Source organism: Naumovozyma castellii, chromosome 8 (genome assembly GCF_000237345.1).
Source record: "Naumovozyma castellii chromosome 8, complete genome".
NCBI lineage: Eukaryota > Fungi > Ascomycota > Saccharomycetes > Saccharomycetales > Saccharomycetaceae > Naumovozyma > Naumovozyma castellii.
Genome location: NC_016498.1, coordinates 20880 through 39601, shown reverse-complemented (window position 1 = coordinate 39601; position 18722 = coordinate 20880). Strand labels below are relative to the sequence as shown.

At 35.0% G+C, this 18722-nt stretch overlaps 9 protein-coding genes and 1 non-coding gene across 10 annotated transcripts; 7 read left to right on the top strand and 3 right to left on the bottom strand.

The window, feature by feature from the left end:
* Nucleotides 1-959: 959 nt before the first annotated feature.
* On the top strand, nt 960-8861 carry FMP27 (Fmp27p; the record flags this gene model as incomplete). Its single annotated transcript, XM_003677636.1, has 1 exon — nt 960-8861. The coding sequence occupies one exon, from the start codon at nt 960-962 to the stop codon at nt 8859-8861; it is 7902 nt and encodes a 2633-aa protein (XP_003677684.1).
* A 341-nt stretch (nt 8862-9202) lies between these two features.
* On the top strand, nt 9203-9841 carry NCAS0H00220 (Rho family protein; the record flags this gene model as incomplete). Its single annotated transcript, XM_003677635.1, has 1 exon — nt 9203-9841. The coding sequence occupies one exon, from the start codon at nt 9203-9205 to the stop codon at nt 9839-9841; it is 639 nt and encodes a 212-aa protein (XP_003677683.1).
* A 271-nt stretch (nt 9842-10112) lies between these two features.
* NUT2 (mediator complex subunit NUT2) lies at nt 10113-10571 on the top strand (the record flags this gene model as incomplete). Its single annotated transcript, XM_003677634.1, has 1 exon — nt 10113-10571. One exon carries the CDS (start codon nt 10113-10115, stop codon nt 10569-10571), a length of 459 nt encoding a protein of 152 aa, XP_003677682.1.
* A 584-nt stretch (nt 10572-11155) lies between these two features.
* Nucleotides 11156-11229, bottom strand: NCAS0Htrna4I. Its single transcript has one exon. It is a non-coding gene; the product is annotated as a tRNA-Ile (tRNA).
* Nucleotides 11230-11395: 166 nt separating this feature from the next.
* Nucleotides 11396-11779, top strand: NCAS0H00200 (uncharacterized protein; the record flags this gene model as incomplete). Its single annotated transcript, XM_003677633.1, has 2 exons — nt 11396-11413; nt 11540-11779. 2 exons carry the CDS (start codon nt 11396-11398, stop codon nt 11777-11779), a joined length of 258 nt encoding a protein of 85 aa, XP_003677681.1.
* Nucleotides 11780-12267: 488 nt separating this feature from the next.
* Nucleotides 12268-13275, top strand: PDP3 (Pdp3p; the record flags this gene model as incomplete). The annotated part of the gene is made up of 1 exon (XM_003677632.1): nt 12268-13275. The coding sequence occupies one exon, from the start codon at nt 12268-12270 to the stop codon at nt 13273-13275; it is 1008 nt and encodes a 335-aa protein (XP_003677680.1).
* Nucleotides 13276-13586: 311 nt separating this feature from the next.
* Nucleotides 13587-14150, top strand: NCAS0H00180 (pyridoxamine 5'-phosphate oxidase family protein; the record flags this gene model as incomplete). The annotated part of the gene is made up of 1 exon (XM_003677631.1): nt 13587-14150. One exon carries the CDS (start codon nt 13587-13589, stop codon nt 14148-14150), a length of 564 nt encoding a protein of 187 aa, XP_003677679.1.
* A 129-nt stretch (nt 14151-14279) lies between these two features.
* NBP1 (Nbp1p) lies at nt 14280-15284 on the bottom strand (the record flags this gene model as incomplete). The annotated part of the gene is made up of 1 exon (XM_003677630.1): nt 14280-15284. The coding sequence occupies one exon, from the start codon at nt 15282-15284 to the stop codon at nt 14280-14282; it is 1005 nt and encodes a 334-aa protein (XP_003677678.1).
* Nucleotides 15285-15547: 263 nt separating this feature from the next.
* DLD3 (D-lactate dehydrogenase) lies at nt 15548-17038 on the bottom strand (the record flags this gene model as incomplete). Its single annotated transcript, XM_003677629.1, has 1 exon — nt 15548-17038. One exon carries the CDS (start codon nt 17036-17038, stop codon nt 15548-15550), a length of 1491 nt encoding a protein of 496 aa, XP_003677677.1.
* A 511-nt stretch (nt 17039-17549) lies between these two features.
* On the top strand, nt 17550-18119 carry NCAS0H00150 (acetyltransferase; the record flags this gene model as incomplete). Its single annotated transcript, XM_003677628.1, has 1 exon — nt 17550-18119. The coding sequence occupies one exon, from the start codon at nt 17550-17552 to the stop codon at nt 18117-18119; it is 570 nt and encodes a 189-aa protein (XP_003677676.1).
* Between the last annotated feature and the right edge of the window lie 603 nt (nt 18120-18722).

Below are 18722 nucleotides of genomic sequence, written 5' to 3'. Positions count from 1 at the left end.
CTTTGTTTGTCATAAAAACAGAAGTATTTTTTTTGTTTTACGTAAGTTTTGGATCGTCTCCAGTAGATCATTCTGTGTCTATTTGCAAAAAGTAGAAGCACCCTTCATATAGCCATTAAATATGAGAGGAAGTTTGGGCAATATTAAAATGTCAGCTTCTGAACTTAGGTAAAATTACCTTTTAGGTCCTCAAGAAAACAGTAGCTATAAAGCCCCTAGTGCCAATATACTGAGGCCATGATTACAATTTTAACTGCCATGGGGTTAAAATAAAGGCAAGAAATTGTAATCACCTACAGTTCTTTTACCCTAATAGTAAGCGTACATTTCCTTATTTTACAACATGATCCTTTAAAAATATAACTGTAGCTGTGTTTTTCTTTATTTAGCTAACGTTCGTGACATTTTTGAAAATAACTCTTTACTTCCCAAAAAAGGTTAAAATAGAGGAAAGTTTAAGTCCTTGATCTCAAATGGTATAAAGGTTATGAATGAGGTTTTTGTGGGGTATGAAGCTTTTTATTTTTAATGTTTTAAATTTAATTGAAATTTGCAATAAATAGTAAAGATAAAAAATATAAAAATTACCCGTTAAACTAATATTAATTAAATAGTAAAGCATTCTCAATTTGAGACGCACAAACTCCAAATATGGCAGCTTACGTTGTTTAACTCAACATTGTCTTGTTCATTGACCCTATTTAGTGATAAAACCAAAATCAAGAGGGAAATAACTCCGCGTCACGTGCCCCGCTCAGCCTTAATTAAATCCCCATAAGAATTATTCTATAGGATCTGGCAATTTTAACACACTCAGGGTCCTCCCATTGTCGAACAGCAAACCAAACACCAATCAATAGAACGAAGCACAATAACTATATTCAAAGTCTAGAATACGCACGTATCTCAACATTATTGCTAGAAAAAGCTAAAAAAACAACCACCAGCCAACCAATATAATGGCCTTACCAAAATATATTCCGGGGAAATGGCTCATCAGAACCCTAATAATCATATTAATATTCAAATACTCACTCAAATATCTGTTGGGGCTCAACCTTCAGTTTAATCCATTCAAATGCTGGGCTTTAAAAGTTTCATATAAGGATAAATTCCATCTTCAATCATTAAAAGTGTACCCCTTCCAAAGGAAGATTATGATAACTGGATTGACCATACATGACAACAATAAAACTGATACCAAGAGGGACTATTGTGAGGTAAATGTACTATCGAATACGACAGAAGAAAACTTACCCCTCCAACAGGAATCTAGAATTATTACATTACCGAAATGGTTTATCAATTATTTCACACATATATCAAGGGCTGTTAATGGGTTCACTCTTGTGTTTGATGATTTGAAAATCGCAAAGGAGAATATTCAAATCCAACGCCTGGGACTCACTACAACATTAGAGACAGTATCGAATCAATTTGGTGTCGACGTGTTTGTAAGAAAGGCCCATTGGCATGACCAACTTCTTTGCGGTGATGGTCTCTTCTTCTTCAAGACAACTATTTCATTGACTAATGAAACTGACATCATTGTAAAAGAAACTTTAGGATCTGACGAGGGCCTAGATGAAGCGATGAGTTTCCCAATCCAAGATACAACCCTTGATATTAAACTGGGAGATATTTCATTATCAATGGATATTGTGAATAAAATGAGAAAGAAAGCAAATAGTGACCAAATTCCGAAATGCAAAAATATAAGAAGTACTATGCTTACAGATGCGGAAGTACAAAGGATTGTGGCCACATTTGAAGAAAAGATACAAAGACAATGTAGAACGTTTTTGAAACCTTTCTCAGAAATAAATCTTGCTATTGATAAGATCGAAATCTCTAAAATTCCTGTAACACCTCATGAAAAACTACAAGAAATGAACTCATTTTTGAGCTACCACGCAACGGTATCGAATTTCTCATTTAATGCAGTTCGGTTTAACAATGAAATGCCAGGATTCAAACTAGTCTTTCATGAGAATGACACACCTTTCAAAGTAAGTTCCACAATTTCAAGAATTGTATTTTCCCTAGATAAGAGAGAAATGAAAACTAAGATTAGAACTCTTTTAAAAATAATGGAGATTCCAAATATATCTGTATTTGGAGAAACTAATTTACCATCACAAAAATTCCGTCATTTATCAACTTCATCATCAAAATCTTCAAGCCAATCTGAACGTGGCCCAATCATGAACCTTAAAGGTAATATTGCCTCACCAACCATTGATATTAATATTAGAAGCTTATCATTCTTAAAGTCATTCTTAGATAATATTAAAGTCTTCACACAGACCTTTTCAGATCCAATGGAGGTCACAAATTGTGTCGAGAATTGTAAAATTTCAAGAAGAAAACAAGTCATGATGGAATTTTACAAAACTTTTCTACCTATTATCAATGGAAGATTGACTTTAGAGGATCCCAAGGTTGCAATCAGTGATGATCAAAATAACTTAATTATTTTCAAATTTGCTGCCTTCATGTTTAATTATCAAACAAAGAGGTACTCATTGGCCAATGTGGAAAAGACAGAACAGATTTATTTTGAATCAACCGCAAACATTGAAATCTTGGATATTAAATTGCAACATATTGTCCAGGATGCCAACTACAAAGTCATTATCTTCAAATTGGAAAGTTTTGCTCTTCAAAGTAAATTTAAACTTATCCCTGATAACACATGCGTCTTAGAAGGTGACATAGATACTATTCATTTAGACCTTTCAGAATTACGTACCATGATCATGTTGAACAGATTTATCAGAAGACTAGACTGTCAAATGTTGTTAGTTGAGGAAAATTATTTCAAAGATCTGTACACCATGTTTGCATCTAATATTGAAACATCAGAAAAGGAATGCTCTTTGCTCTCGAAATCGATTAAACCCTCACAGAAGATTTCACTTTCTGATGTTTTATTCATAGCACTTCCTGCCTATCTGGATTATTTAAAGATTACAATCAGAAATATCAAAATGACTTTAGGAGCAAGATCCGTTTTCATGCCACCCGATGTATTTTCTTCTGTAGACTCTCAAAGTTCTCATGATTTAGTGGATGGTAAGCTAAGGAAGTTTTGTACTTCGATTGATAAGTTGCAATTGGCAATTTTCGGAACTAAAACTCAATGGCATAATAAGATAAGCAATGGCCAAATTGAAATGGTTCGAAGCGGACAAAACTCGGAAGAGTTTATGTCATATGGAGATAATGGATTGGATGATATCTCCACAAGCGAGGTCACTGAAGTGGAACATCTTTGGAATGTTAATCTTTTGTTCAGTTCAATTACGTCAATAATTGTTGCAGAAAGTGCAGAAGTAACGGATGAATTAGCATATAGAGTTGTTAATAAAATGTCAGTATTGTCCGTAAAAGTATTCCCAGAGGTTGATTCATTTTCCGTGGACGAACCGCAGAAGAGAATAACAGTACAAATTGAGAATCAAAAAATCAAAGCAATTCTTTCCTTAATGAATATCTTTTTGATTATATCAGGTGTTCATACTTTGTACCAAGTCTTTGGCCATGATATTGCAAGGAGAAGAAGGGAATCATGGGCAAAGAAGTATCTAATTGCTATCGGGAATAGTAAAAAGAAATCAACTATAAACAATATCGATTGGACCGAACTGAAATCGCTCTTACAAATTAATTACTCAAGTGATTTCTCTAGTCATGTTCTGGTTCTTCCTAATGGACTAAAAACAAAGGTTGAATCAATAAATACCTTCACCACAATAAGGAACTTTTCTGATGTAAATATTAGCGGCGAACTTTTCAGAGTATTAGTCGAATCGCCGGAAATTCAGAATATCTGGTCGAGATTTGTATCAATATCAAGCTTTAGTATCCGAATGTCAATTGACGACGTGAAAGATCAAATGGCAAAAAGCTTTGAAGATCTTCAAGATGCAGAACCTGCTGTGTGGCTTGAAAATGAATCATGGCACCTTTCTGTGCCGCATAAATTTGAGATGTATAGACTAATTGATAACGTTACAACAGTTGTTAAGTCTTTGAAACAAATGTTTTATTCTTTGAAAACATCGAAGAACGACTTGATTATTTTCCCTAAAGTTCAAAAGGCACCTTCTTTGCCAAAAATAAAGTTAAAGTCGGGACGACTTCTATTTAGTATCAATGATGATCCATTTGAAGCTCAAATGAATATGATTTGTCAGATTGGGACGCAAGAACAAAGAATAAGAATGGAACAATGGAAGGAATTTGATGAATCCACACTCAAGAGAATAAAAGAACGAAAACCTGATGTTGATGTCAGCGATATTCATTCCGTATTATATGAAACTAACAATACTTCAATCAGAAGTTCCATTCGCAGAAAATCTTTAGAAAGAGCAAATCAACGTACAATGCCTGTTCCTTTTAATGTAGACGGTTTAGATGAGGAAGATAGATCAGTACAAGAACTTGTGACCGAAGATATTCATAGAGCCTTTAGAAATTTTCAAGAATATATGTCTGATTCCTGGATAAAGAGAGTGAATGAATACAAGAGAAAGGAAAGGGAAGAGTTTAAGAAAAACTTTTCATTTTTATGGGGAAATATCAATTACAGTAAGTTTCCCTCAAATGTTAATGATAAAGTACTAAGTTTTACCACATATCCATTCCTAATGAACCTAATCGTCGAAGATATCAACATAGATGTATGTAAACCGTCTTGTGGCCTAGAAGGAATACCATCTTTTATTCATGAAGTTGGTAAGGGTGTACCGGAAAGTATGGAATATTCCATCATGATTCCAATGCATTTAGACTGTAGGTTCAGTGAAATTCGATGGCACCTAAGAGATTATCCAATGCCTTTCGTGTATATTCCACCACTAGCAATATCTCAAAGTAAGTCAATGCCAGCAATACGAATATTTGGTGATTTTATGGTTACTGAAAACTTGGTCAAATCAGACGAGGCTTTGAGAACATTGTTCGTTCCCTTGGTTCCATCCATCGTCATGGAAAATAGTGATGCATATTATTCTTTACTAGTTCCAAGAACTGTCACCAGCATAAAGGTTTACACAACTCTTCAGCTTGATATAAACTCTAAGGATAGGACTACAGTCAATATGGGTAATTCGTATCAACCTGCGATCCAACAAACAATGCAATGCTTTGACAACTTTTCTAAACCTCCTACGGACCCATCTCGGAAAATGGGGTTTTGGGATAAATTGAGGTACATGTTCCACGCCAGAATCAAAATTTCATGGAAAAATAATGGAAGATTTGAAGTCGGCTTAAAGAGTGCTAGAAGTCCTTATATGATTGGCGGTAAATCTGCTGGGTTTATAATTGGTTTTGGAGAAAACGTCATTTTAACCTGTAATGAGACTGAGGATCCAAAAAAGTTTTTATCATGCACAGCTGGAGAAATTTACTTCAGTATTCCTAATTATCTGGCAAAACGATTACTGGTATGGTCGAGACCTAGCTCTCAGACTGTTTTCCTCCCAACCCAAGAAAATACTAACGTAGCAAAATATGCTTCGTATTACTATTTAATGGACTTATTGAATACCAAGAATGAATCTGCTGCATTGCATATTATGGAAACTGCCTTTATCGAAAAGACCGGCATTAAATTAACTGGTAGAACCACTCTTAACATGGGTATCGTCCTTGAAAGACTTTCTCAAGATGGTAAAGGTCGAACTTTTGATGCGAAGAAACATTATGACGTTATGCTAACGAATCCAATATATGTCGAGAATTTAAAGACACACGATTCCTATAAAGGATTCAGAAGTGAATTTATTCATATGTCATTTAACTTACTGTCGAATTCAGACTCAGCTTATAATTCAATGCAACTAAGCCCTACAGCTTTGGCTACCTTCTTTGACTGGTGGAAATCATTTTCAGGTAATTTCCCTGTCAGGAGAGGTCCATTGTATGGGATGCAGAGTGTTAGCCCCAAGTTTGGAGATCACCTATATACTATCTCTTATCATGCTGATGTTTCTCCATTATATATTGCTCACATTTATCATGACATTGACGCTGCATATATTCTCAAGAAGAATGATTTCGAAACGGTTGAATTTGCCGGTTTAAAGGCTAAAGTTGGGCAATTTGTGATGGATTTGCATCAAAGGAAAGAAGTTGTCACCGAATATAAGAAGAAGTTGAATGTTACTAAAAGAGTTAAGAAACTAAAATTTCTCTCAGCTGATATACTCACACATAGAATTGATATTAGGACTGTACATGGTATTTTCCATAAGCTTAATTTTATTGAAGAGAAGGCACATGCAAAGTACGACATCTTTGATAATGATATGTCATGGTTAGATATTTCAGACTTCCAAGAAGCTTTTTACATCGATGTTAGTAATTATGTTCCAAATGTTGACATTAGACCATTACTTTTTGCTCCTGAATTTGTTTACAAGAAGAGAGCGAACTATGGAGATAAATACCAATTAAATCCTAAAACATATGAGCGTATCGAACCCTTCAACAATGGCGTATCTCATGATTGTATTATGGGAGAACATATTGAAATTCCTCCTAGCTTGATTGAGAAAAGATTAGAAGTTTTAGAAGAGTTTGAACTGAAGATAAAAGCAAAACTAAGAAAGTCTATAGATCCGACGGAGAAAGCAAAGCTGACGACTTTCTTGAATATGACAGCCCAAGCGAAGGAAAGCGTTGAATTATTATTGGCAGATTTCAATTCTGTGTGTCCCAAAACAGGTAAAATATTGACAGAATCCGGTTGCTTCCGTTACCCTTCACTTCAATTATTACATAATTCCAAATTAAGAAATAAGTCATTCGAGAATAGATTCTTAGTTTTTAATATGCTATTAAAATGGAATGAAAAGGTAAGAGATGTAGTCTTAAGGTACTTACATTTCTTTAATTTGACGTCGGACTTCCACAAGTTGACATCACAGCATGCTTTGGAAACTTTTGACAATATCTTAAAGCAAAGGTTATCACAGAATCAAAAATCAGAGTTGGAAAGCCACGGTGAGCCTATCGAACGACTTAACTCCAAAGAGCAATTTAGAAATGCAGAAGATCAATCTGCCATTAACAATGCCTTAGTGGAACTATTTGAAACAGCTTTGTCAAGTTTACAATGTTCAATCAAATCTGTTCGTCACGAAAATCATTATGTACAGTTTATTACACCCCAAGTTCAATTAATGACTAAAGAAGAAAATGACTCATGTGTTATTATATCGGCTCCAAATGTTATGATGAAGGTGTTAGCTTTCGAAGATGAACGGACGGAGGAAATTAATATTGACAACGATTTCTTGAAGAGGTATGGAATAATAGTGACAAATGCTAATGCGTTCTTATTCCACAAGGGTGATTTTAAGGATAATTTTGAATTGTTCTTTGATGTTAGCTCCTACGGTCAAAGTAAGAATTCGAAATGGCCGCCATGGCTGGGATTAGAACTTGGATTTGAATCAAAGGCTTTGCAATCGCAAGCCCTTATTAAGAATTTATCAACGGTTTTATTTTACGAAAAAGTTTCAGAATTTTCTGATGTGTATGAACTGGTTAAGAAAGCTATTGATGATAAATTTTCGGTGTTTATGCCTAAACTGCATATGAAAATGAGTTCCCAAAATTATGTTTTCTTGTACAAAATAGTCACTAATTTGTTCCTTTACGTGGATCCTGAAGCTGTGGAATTACAAAAACAAATAGAAAAGCTAACTATCGGGTACGATCTTGGAAATGTTGAACATACTCGTGAATTAGCCTTATCATTGTTCAACAACCAGAGAAAGTTAAAGTTAATTGAAGATGAATTTTTGTTCAAAAGATTTTTGTTGGATGATGTTGGGAAAGTGGATTTAACTAATATTCATAATGAAAGACTAAACCATTTATTAAGACTTTATTTGATAATGAATATGTTGAATATTAGTTGTTCAAGTAAAGATGGTCGTGAAAGAACAATGGTCTTTGATATAAATATCAAGGAAATCCTTTTTCACATGTTATATGATGATAATAAGCCATTTATTGATATTGCTCTTGCAGAACTACATCTTCTAAAGGGCCATTCATCTTATGGGTTCAATAGAAGTCAACTAACTATTAATATGATGCAAGTCTTTAACTTAGAAAAGGGCGTTGTTTTTCACGACGTTTTTGGACCATACATAAAGGATTCCAAGAAATCAAAATTACCTAATGTTTCGAAAGACGATCCGCTAATATCTATTTGTTGGGAAATGGACAAACCTGTTGGTGGTATTAAGTTAATTAATAAGGTTGAAACTAAACTTGCAGGACTTAAAATTAATTTGGAAGAAGATACCCTAAAGAGACTTATCACCTGGCTACAATTAAAGGAAACCTTTTTACAAGACGAAGACACTGATGAAGTTGCTGCTATATCTGACTTGTTATCAAACACTGCATTGGATTCCGATCTTGATTTGACTGAAGATCTTGGTGCTGACCTAAATGAAATGGTCAAACGTGCCTCAGATTATATGACAATTCAAGATTTAATGCTCAATAGTTTCAAACTGTGCATTAGTTACAAAGGTAAGGGTACTCGTAGATTGATAAACATCTCGAATTTCCTATTTACCTTCCCCAGTTTATCTTTTGAAAACCAAATGTTGCGGGTAGTTGATATTCTAAATTCTTTGAAGAAACTACTAATAAAAGTGTTGATTAGACATACAGGGAAATTCTTGAAGGGCAAGTTGAAAACAAACTCCAAAGAGCCATCCGTCAAACATGAATCAAGATTAAAACCTTTAAAGACTTACGGATCATACACTCATGTGGATGATCTACTGACTGAAGGGAGTGTGGATTTGAACTATTCCATCTAGTCATGTAACAATTAAACACATACGTATATATTGACTACATTTTAAGGACAGTTAATTTGTATATGTGCTTTACTATTGTCTAAATATAGATTTGGTTACCCGCCAGGCATTTTTGCAGCTTCGCCCCTCTGAAACAAAATTTCAATTTGAAATAAAAACTGAGATCAACTTTTTCGAAACATATAAACATTGGATGCAGGCAGACCAAACAAAACAATCAAGTCCAATCTTTCTGTGATAAAAAATTAGCTGCAGCTTATTTTCACCAGTTTGATTTAATATTCAGCAATTTCTTTTGTATCGAATTTAGCATTTGGATCATAATATTATACAACTGAAAAATGTCACAACAAGCAGGTGCTAGTATTAGAAGAAAATTAGTCATCGTAGGTGATGGTGCGTGTGGTAAGACCTGTCTATTAATTGTATTTTCCAAGGGTCAGTTCCCAGAAGTATACGTTCCAACAGTGTTTGAAAATTACGTTGCTGATGTCGAAGTAGACGGACGTCGTGTCGAATTAGCATTATGGGATACCGCTGGCCAAGAAGATTATGATAGATTAAGACCATTATCATACCCAGATTCTAATGTTGTCCTAATCTGTTTCTCCATCGATCTACCTGATTCTTTAGAGAATGTGCAAGAAAAATGGATTGCTGAAGTGCTCCATTTCTGTCAAGGTGTTCCTATTATTCTTGTTGGTTGTAAAGTTGATTTAAGAAATGATCCACAAGCCATCGAAGCTTTAAGAGCAGATGAACAACAACCAGTAAGTACCGCCGAAGGTCAATCTGTTGCTGAACAAATTGGAGCCACCGGCTATTATGAATGTTCAGCCAAAACTGGTCTTGGTGTGAGAGAAGTCTTTGAAGCTGCCACAAGGGCTTCGTTTATGGGTAAGTCAAAGAATAATGGAAAATCCAAGAAGAATTCTTCTGACAAGAAAAAGAAGAAGAAGATGAAGTGTGTTTTATTATAAGCTGTGAACTATCACACTGTACCCTGCACCCTCTCTATTATATATCTCTGTAACTTAATTCAAAATTTTATCCCTGTATAATGATTACTATAAATGTATTTTTCAGTTAATATATCTTTCAGTTTGGCATGGTAGTGAGATCTTGTTTACGTAAGCCAGCATATTTTTTTTTATTGTAACTTGACAATATCAGAATGATCGATCAACTTGAGAATATTATCCCAATCATTGCTATCCATACGAATACCGTCAATAACGAACCATACGCACAATGGCTGATAAAATAGAACCTAAGACAGGCTCTCTCCAAGAAGAATTGGAAGCCTCCGAAAAACAGGTCGGAGCAATCATTGAATCGTTTATCGAGCTTGGTGTTTCTGTCTACGATTTCCCAGGGACACCTGAGGGAACCCAAGGTATGGTGACCAATTTGAAACGAAATGTGGATAGATTGGCCAAATTAAATCAAAGAAGTAATGATCCAAGATCTCAATTAAATAATATCAATGTTCCGTTTGAAGTAGTTCAATACATTGAAGATGGTAGAAATCCAGATATATACACTAGAGAATTCGTAGAGGCAATAAGGAGGTCAAACCAATATCAAAGGGCAAAAATGCATGGTTTGAAACAGTTGAGAGATTCATTAGCTGAAAAGATTATTGAAGAATTTCCCGACATGGAAGGCAATGTTAAAGATATATTAAAGAGGACTGATGTGACACATTAATTTTCAGGCTAAATTCATATGAAAGTGTTTAAACCTTTAGATTGGAAGTGTCTATGTCCAAGTCATCACTGCTTCGAGCATGTAATCATGGACGCCGTCATTACGCCGTTCATGTAAATCGTGTGTGTTCAAGACAGTAGAAAAGAAACACCTTATGCGGTTGTTGAAGGTAACACTTGTCTTTTTAAGGAGTATGTCCGATAAAGAGTCTTCCTGCAGGGATACCAGTGGCCCAAGTTCTATCGTTTGTAATTGAACAATCTAACTATAACCCGGAAGCGGAACTAAAGACTGCTTCAAGAGAGACAAAATCAACAATTCTTTCTGTCTATGTCTATATAATACCAACAGTATAATTACAGCATCTCAGTAAATACCAGAACATTCGCATCATTATTGCTCTATTCGAAGGCAACAAAAAGAAAATAGTCAATCTTCAACGGTTACATTGTCTCCTGGTCCGTCCTCTGTAACTAAGAACCATTGTTAACCAAATGTGAACCCTTTTAACAGATCAAAACAAACTTATTTTGAATGGTTAGGGTGAACAACCATTTTTAGAAAGGTTAGTATTGTAAAAAAAATGATCTCTAGCGGGATCGAACCGCTGATCCCGGCGTTATTAGCACCGTGCCTTAACCAACTGGGCCAAGAGATCGACTTCTTATGTTTTTTTTTGGTAAGTTAGAATGTCCCATTCAACTATCCTGATCATGTGATAAAAGGTTGCATAGTTGTCAAAACGAAAAATGGAGGACAATAAGAAATGGTTGTTTCATTGCAAGAAGCATACTTCATAAAAGGAGAAGAAGCCCAAAGCAAAGATGAAGCCAGTCGTGTCAGTATGTTTCTTTGCAATTTGTGTTCTTTTTATGGTGTTATTTTTGTTTTGACCTTTGCTTTTTTTACTAACATTAACTTTATGGCGAACATTGATGTTCTTTAACTTCATTACTTTTTCAATTCAGGCAGGAAAAGCATGGTTCTGTACTATTCTATCAGCATTTGGCGTGATAATTTTATCCGTTATAGCTCATCTTTTCAACACTAATCACGAATCGTTTGTCGGTTCTATTAATGATCCAGAAGATGGACCAGCTGTTGCTCACACGGTATACTTAGCTGCACTGGTATACCTATGCTTCTTCGTATTCTGTGGTTTCCAATTATATGTAGGAAGGAAGAAACCTTCCATTGAATTGCGTTGATATTGATTTATTGGTATGTCGGCTGGCATATTTGCACCAGACTTTGGATCAAACTCAGCTTTAAACTCACCATTTCTTTTGAAACCTTTTCACATCTTCCACATTTCCAAAGGAAGACACCATATACACACAGACTGTCAAAGAAAGTAATATATCCATTCATTGCGTTACTAAACAAAATATACAATAAAACTGTCATTTTTCATTATATTCAGGATTCTTAATGTTATATAGATATCTTCCTAAAGGATTCATGACCAGGATTATTATTATATAGGTAGTACATACTAATTTGAATAAGGTGCATACGTAGTGCATGTTTATAACTTTGTTGTGATATTGTTACCCGAAATTTTTTTCTAAATATCACTAGAAAGATAACCTCCTCAAGGAGTTCATTATTTATTTTTTCGAGGTTAATACTCCATTGGTATTACTGAACCACTTAGTCAACTCTACCGAAATACCATCGAAAGATCATTATCGTTATGACGACAACAGATGTGAAAACGGGCGACCTAGTGCTTTGTAAGGTGGGTTCTTTTCCACCATGGCCGGCTGTTGTGTTTCCACAAAGGTTACTTCGAAAGGATGTGTATCGTAAGAGGAAACAAAACTGTGTGGCCGTATGTTTCTTTAATGATCCTACCTATTATTGGGAACAACCTCATAGATTAAGGCCTTTAGAGAGAACTATGATATCATATTTTTTAAAGCATGATTACAAGACGACTACGCAAAAGGATTTGATTGAAGCATATAGACAAGCTCAAAAATATTCGAATTTGAAAAGGTTCATTAAAAGTAGGTTTAATTCTGAAGACAGAATTGATGATTTGAATAATGAGGAGAACGAAAATGGTGAAGTAGAGTCGGGTGAAGATCCATTCTTGGGCAAGAAAGATGATCCAAGAAATGTTAAAGACACAACTGCAAATAATAAGAACGGTAAGAAAAGTACTTCATCGCCAGCGAAAACTAAAAATGGTCTGAAAGTCATTGCATTTGACAGTGACGGGAAAGAAGAATCAGATAAAGAGTTTGAACATAATGAGGGGTATGATGCGGTCAATGAACGAGAGCCTCATATTCACTATAACATTAAAAGTTCCAATAGATCGCATTCCAGGCTGGACAGATCTCGGAGAATTGAAATTGCTCAATTATTTCGTCGTAGATTGCAAAAGAATCTAATCCAAAGGAACACTCCTCCAACTCATGGTGAACTCCAGGAATCTCATAAATTGCTGAATAAAATATATGAAAATACTGGAGGAGATCCGCCATTTTTCGACTTGGCAGCATTGAAACAAAGTAAATTACATAAACTATTGAAAGTCATCACAAATACAAACGATCTCGAAGAATTCCATCCAATTTGCAAGGATATTCTATTAAGTTGGTCAGAACTGATACGAGAAATTAAAGATGCAAAACTTAAGGAGGAATTGCCAAATAAAAACGAGAGTACGACAGCAACAACAGAGGTTAATTAGCCCATGTTGTGGAACTTTTATTATATTATTATTATTCAAATAACCTAAGAAGACAATATCCAGGAATATTCTAAACTGGATACTAATTATTCAAACTACCCCGTATGTAACAAAAAAAATGTATAACTCAGCTTTGTCAATATCGCATGCTTTTCTATGAAAGCGCAATATAAATAAAAATTCCTTAGTTCTCATTTAAACGTAGAATTTGCAACCTGCAAAATACTGGATTTAATGATTGCGTAAGAGGATAGCAGCCTCGACATATCGGCTCAATAGTGTAATAGAACCTACCCACAACCCACAAAAAAATGAGTAGTCCCAGATTTCCAGCAGAGTTGACAGATCTCATTAAAACATCAAAATATGTCCATGTTGCGACGTGCTCCAATGCTGCTATTCCTTCTATAGCGTTAATGAACTATATATATGTTCCTAAAAAGGACTCCTTTAGACCGAATGTGGATAAGAGAGACTACATTATCTTTGCCACATCTGAAGATAGTGAAAAATATGATAATATTTTGGCAAATCCAACTATTGCTCTTTTATTTCATGATTGGATAACTGCAAACAATTTATCAATAAGGAAAACAGACATATCTACTGATTCAGACACTCATGTGGAAAGACTAAATAATTTATTAGAGGAGTTAAATCAGGACGAATTGAATCAAATCAGTGCCACCATTAGAGGAAAAGCTCATATATTAAATTCAGAATCAAAAGAATCGACTTATTATAGACATTTATTGTTAAAATCAAATCCTGACGCGGATATATTTATCTTAGGAGAGAATACTGCCACAATAAAAGTGGAAATACTGAGTGCCAAGGTTACAGACTCAGAAAACAACAAGAAATCATATTTATGAGTTATAAATCCGAAGGTTAAAATACTCGCCAAATTGCATTAAATTATTCAAATTAGCATTAATTAAAGTCCATTATTATTACATAGCTCAAAAATTAAACATGAGAAATGGAAAACTATATTTTCTTATTTAGGAAGAATACTTTGTAAAATCAATCCTTATGGGGGAGAGGGAATTATTATGATGGTCATGGCGACCGTGATTTTTTTTCAAAACTTCTGTACTGGGAATCTTTGGATATCTATTGTAGTAGTTGGGTGTACCAAAGTCATTGTCCCTATTTTCTTGAGATGATGGGCTTGAAGCTAAATAGCCATCGTTTCTACCCGGGTTTCCGGTTGATGAATTAAGAACATGAGCTTTATATTGGAGAAACTTTTCATCAGTTTTTTCATCTCGCAATAATGACTGAAGGAGATCATTTTTGTCTTTAGCAAATTTGAGATCCTTCTTTGTTAGTTGTAGTAGATCCTTTGTTTTATTCAGTTCTGTTTCCAGTTCTCGATTCTTTATTGACAGAAGTCGTATTTTATCTTCAGTGATATTGTTTGAAGAAAGTTGAGAACGATATGATATATTTTTGTCCGGCACTCTACTTTTTAGTTGAGTTAACATTTGTTTATCATATTGGATATCTTTTAATTTTTTTTGAAAAGCCTTACTTGCTGTAATCCTTCTCACCAATATTTCTTGCTCTTCACCACTCTTCAAAGGATTCGGTTGCACAATAGCGCTTATATTGTTACAGGTCTTTTGCATTCTTTCCATAGAGTACTCATTATTGGAAAAAAGTGTGCCCAAACGACTTAATAACGATCTCAGTAATGAATCTTTCACTGTCTTTACTTTAGGATAATTATTATATGTTTTTTCAATCCTATTTCGTCTAGTTTTCAATTGCCGACTTGGTTTAGGGTCTGATACCGTTTTGAAGTGTTTATTCTCGGAGCTTAGAGAAGGATACAACTCTCTGTGTAATACACTATCAGACCGTCTTTTCAATGATCTCCCACGCTCTTTCCTTCTCATGCCTTTTAGTCCATTATAATATTTTTTCCTTCGACCACAGTTGTCGATGTTTTTAGGACTTCTATTAAAGAATTCAGTAAAGAAGTGTTGGACTGATTGTAACATTGTATCACTACTTCAGTAAAAATTTAGAACTCAATACCATCAAACGTTCCTTGAAATAATTGTTTATTCTACGTGTGTTTTGTTTTGCAAGATTTCGTGTTCAAACAAACTTATTGTAAAAGCACGCGTCGCATAAAATCCTGATCAAGAATCATCATTATATTCTGGTTCACATATAAATTCTATATCTTTCAAACTATCAAGTTCTTTATATATTTGTCTATCATATCTTAGTAGGTTACAAACGTAAAAGTAAAGGGCGTTCAAACGTATTTGTATGGGTTTAAGATTCCATTTGGATCGTAATGCTTTCTAATATCTTTCATGAATCTGATTTCTATGTCACTTCTAGAGTAGTGTAAATGACCCTTCTTGTGGAAACCAACACCATGTTCGGCACTAATAGAACCTCTTTTGGAAGCAATATACTCGTAAACAAATGGTTCAAGTAGATTTTCAATTTCCTTTGTAAATTCTCTAACAGCAATATTCAAATGAATATTACCATCACCAACATGACCGTACCCGACGGATTTAACTACAGGTTTTGGTGCATCACCAATCAACCCTGCTGCATTCAACCTCTTTGTGACAGCTTCAGAGACAGAATATAGATCCTTCAATTCCAATGACATATCATATTTGTACATACCACCATAAGAATTACAAGCAGGTGGTACAGATTTTCTCCAAGTCCACAATGCATTGTATTCTTCTTCATTTTTGGCCAAGTTACCTTCACTTATTAATTTAGTCTCCAATGCACTTGATAAGAAAGCTTCTAATTTTTCATCATCATGCTTCTTCATGGAACCAGAAGTTTCAATAAGAACATAAAAGTTATGTTGATTTTTTAATGGGAAAGGCATATCTTTCAAATATTCAATGGTACATTCAATGGAACCACGATCCATAAATTCAAAAGCCGACAAAATTTCAGATAATTCGTTCTTGGCTTTCAAGAATAAGTTTTGAACAGTATCAAAACTGTCAATACCAATAAATATGGCATTCAAAGCCTTTGGCTTAGCGGCAGCTAAAATAGAGACACCAGTGATAACCCCAATGGTACCTTCAGCACCGATAAACAATTGTTTCAAATCATAACCAGTGTTATCCTTTCTTAAGGCATTAATGTTACTGATAACTTCACCGTTTGGTAGGACGACTTCTAAACCTAGGACATTACCATGTAGAGACCCATATCTCAATAAATTCAACCCACCTGCATTGGTAGAAACAACACCACCCACTTGACAATTGTTTCTTGATGGCAGATCTAATGGGAAAATATGATCGTGATCATGTAGGAACTTGTGAGCATCACGCATAACAACACCTGCATCACATTTGAAAGTACCACTAACATGATTGAAGTCTCTAATCTTGTTCATATTTCTCAATGATAAGATAATTTCATCAAAAACAGGAACTGAGGCTCCAACTAAATCGGTGTTACCACCTTGGGGTACGACAGCCAATTTATTTTCATTACAGTACTTTAGAATTTGAGAAACCTTTTCAGTGGATTTAGGTAAGAGAATTAAATTTGATTGACCTCTGTATTTCTTCATCCAATCCTGGTTGAAAGATGCAGTTTCTTCTGCGATACTCGAGTGAATTAATTCATCGTTGTCCAGGAAAGTTTGGAAGAACTTCAAATCATCTGCATCCAAGATCTTAAAGTCGGGATTTCTCTTAACCTTTGGGTAGGCTTCGGCAGTTAGTTGAGCTGTTGGTAGAACTTTAGTCATTTCTTCCAGATGTGTGTGTATATATGTGTTGTTTGATGAGCTCCAGTATGGTCTTGCAAAAATATTAGATAGTTGTTTCACAGTTTATATAATAAGAAAGGCACGTTAATGTTCTGACTTCTAAAAAGACTCTGATTTGGCGTTTGATAAACAAGCCATGCCTATCTAGTCATGCTTTTGCCATTGGTGATGATGGTGATGGTGGAATATTGTCCACTGGAAATTCTTTGAAGGAAAATCCATCCCACGCCATGCCACGTTAAATGACGAAAACGACAACAAGAAACAGCGTTACCGGAAAAGAAATGAACACACTTTTTATTGTCATCCCGTTCGAACCTTGTTGGACGCTTATTTTTATAATTTCGGCCGATCTTATACCTTCTTCGGCCGAGCTGGCAATAATACACCACAGGGAGTATAACGATTTAAACAGGATGAAACTGTATATGAATAAGTTATCCTTGCCACTCATAGGAATTCAACATTCAACTTTAACCAAGCCACAAATATGGAACTGGAAGAGTTTTTAGATTACCTGAACAGTGGCAAACCCGTCGAGGGAAATTCCGAATATCTGGAATATATGAATGAACTTAGCCAAGAGGCAATGAAGATCACCGTGGAATTGAATAACGCATACCATGAACCGGCAGAAGTACGAGAATATTTTGCAAAATTGACGGGAAAGAAAATTGATGAATCTTTCTGTCTTTTCCCACCATTTTATACAGATTGTGGGAAGAACATTACCATTGGGAAGAATGTCTTTATCAACTCCGGGTGTCGTTTCCAAGACCAAGGGGGTGTCTTTATTGGAGATAATGCCCTAATTGGACACAACTTAGTTTTGGCCACTCTGAACCATGACTTTTCGGGGACTAATCGAAATACGTTATTGCCTGCACCAATAATCATTAAAACAAATGTCTGGATTGGTGCAAATGTGACTGTACTCCCAGGCGTCACAATTGGGGAAAATGCTGTGGTTGGTGCTGGTGCAGTTGTAACCAAAGATGTTCCCGCAAATGCTGTAGTTGCAGGTGTGCCGGCTCGAATAATCAAAACGATCAAGTCATGAATATACTACCATGTTCAGTAGATCGAGCAAATTTATAAAGGAATAGATTTTTTTATTAATTATTTAGAAAAAACACTAAGTAACAAATGGTATCGTGAATAGATATCCCCTCATTTGGGAAGAAGATTTAACTACCGTGGACAAAACTTTTTAAGGTTACAAACAGTTGTTTTTCTTACTAAGGGTTTCTGAGACAATCCAGCTAAATCATGTACGAGTGTAAAGTTTGTCTTTAATTCCAAATCTTTTCGATTGCTTGCTGAGGTACAACGTTAAGTTCGCTTTTTTCCCTCCCCCTTCTTTAATTTTCACCCATGTAAACATGAAGCATTTTAGGCAATATATTAAAAATGATGTGCAACATGTTGACCTAGGATCAATGCTTTAAGATTAAACATCACAGACACCTTTAGGACACTGAGCGTCATCTTTATTGTCATTACAATATCCATCAATGTCACCGAAAGTGGTAAAGTATAATTTACCATGCATTACATTTTGTTTCCCAATATCATCGTAACCTTTGCTTTTTCCAACATTAGCGTGACGTCCAGCTTTTTCAGAGAACTATTTAGAAACAGTTGGAATACTATCAATACTTCA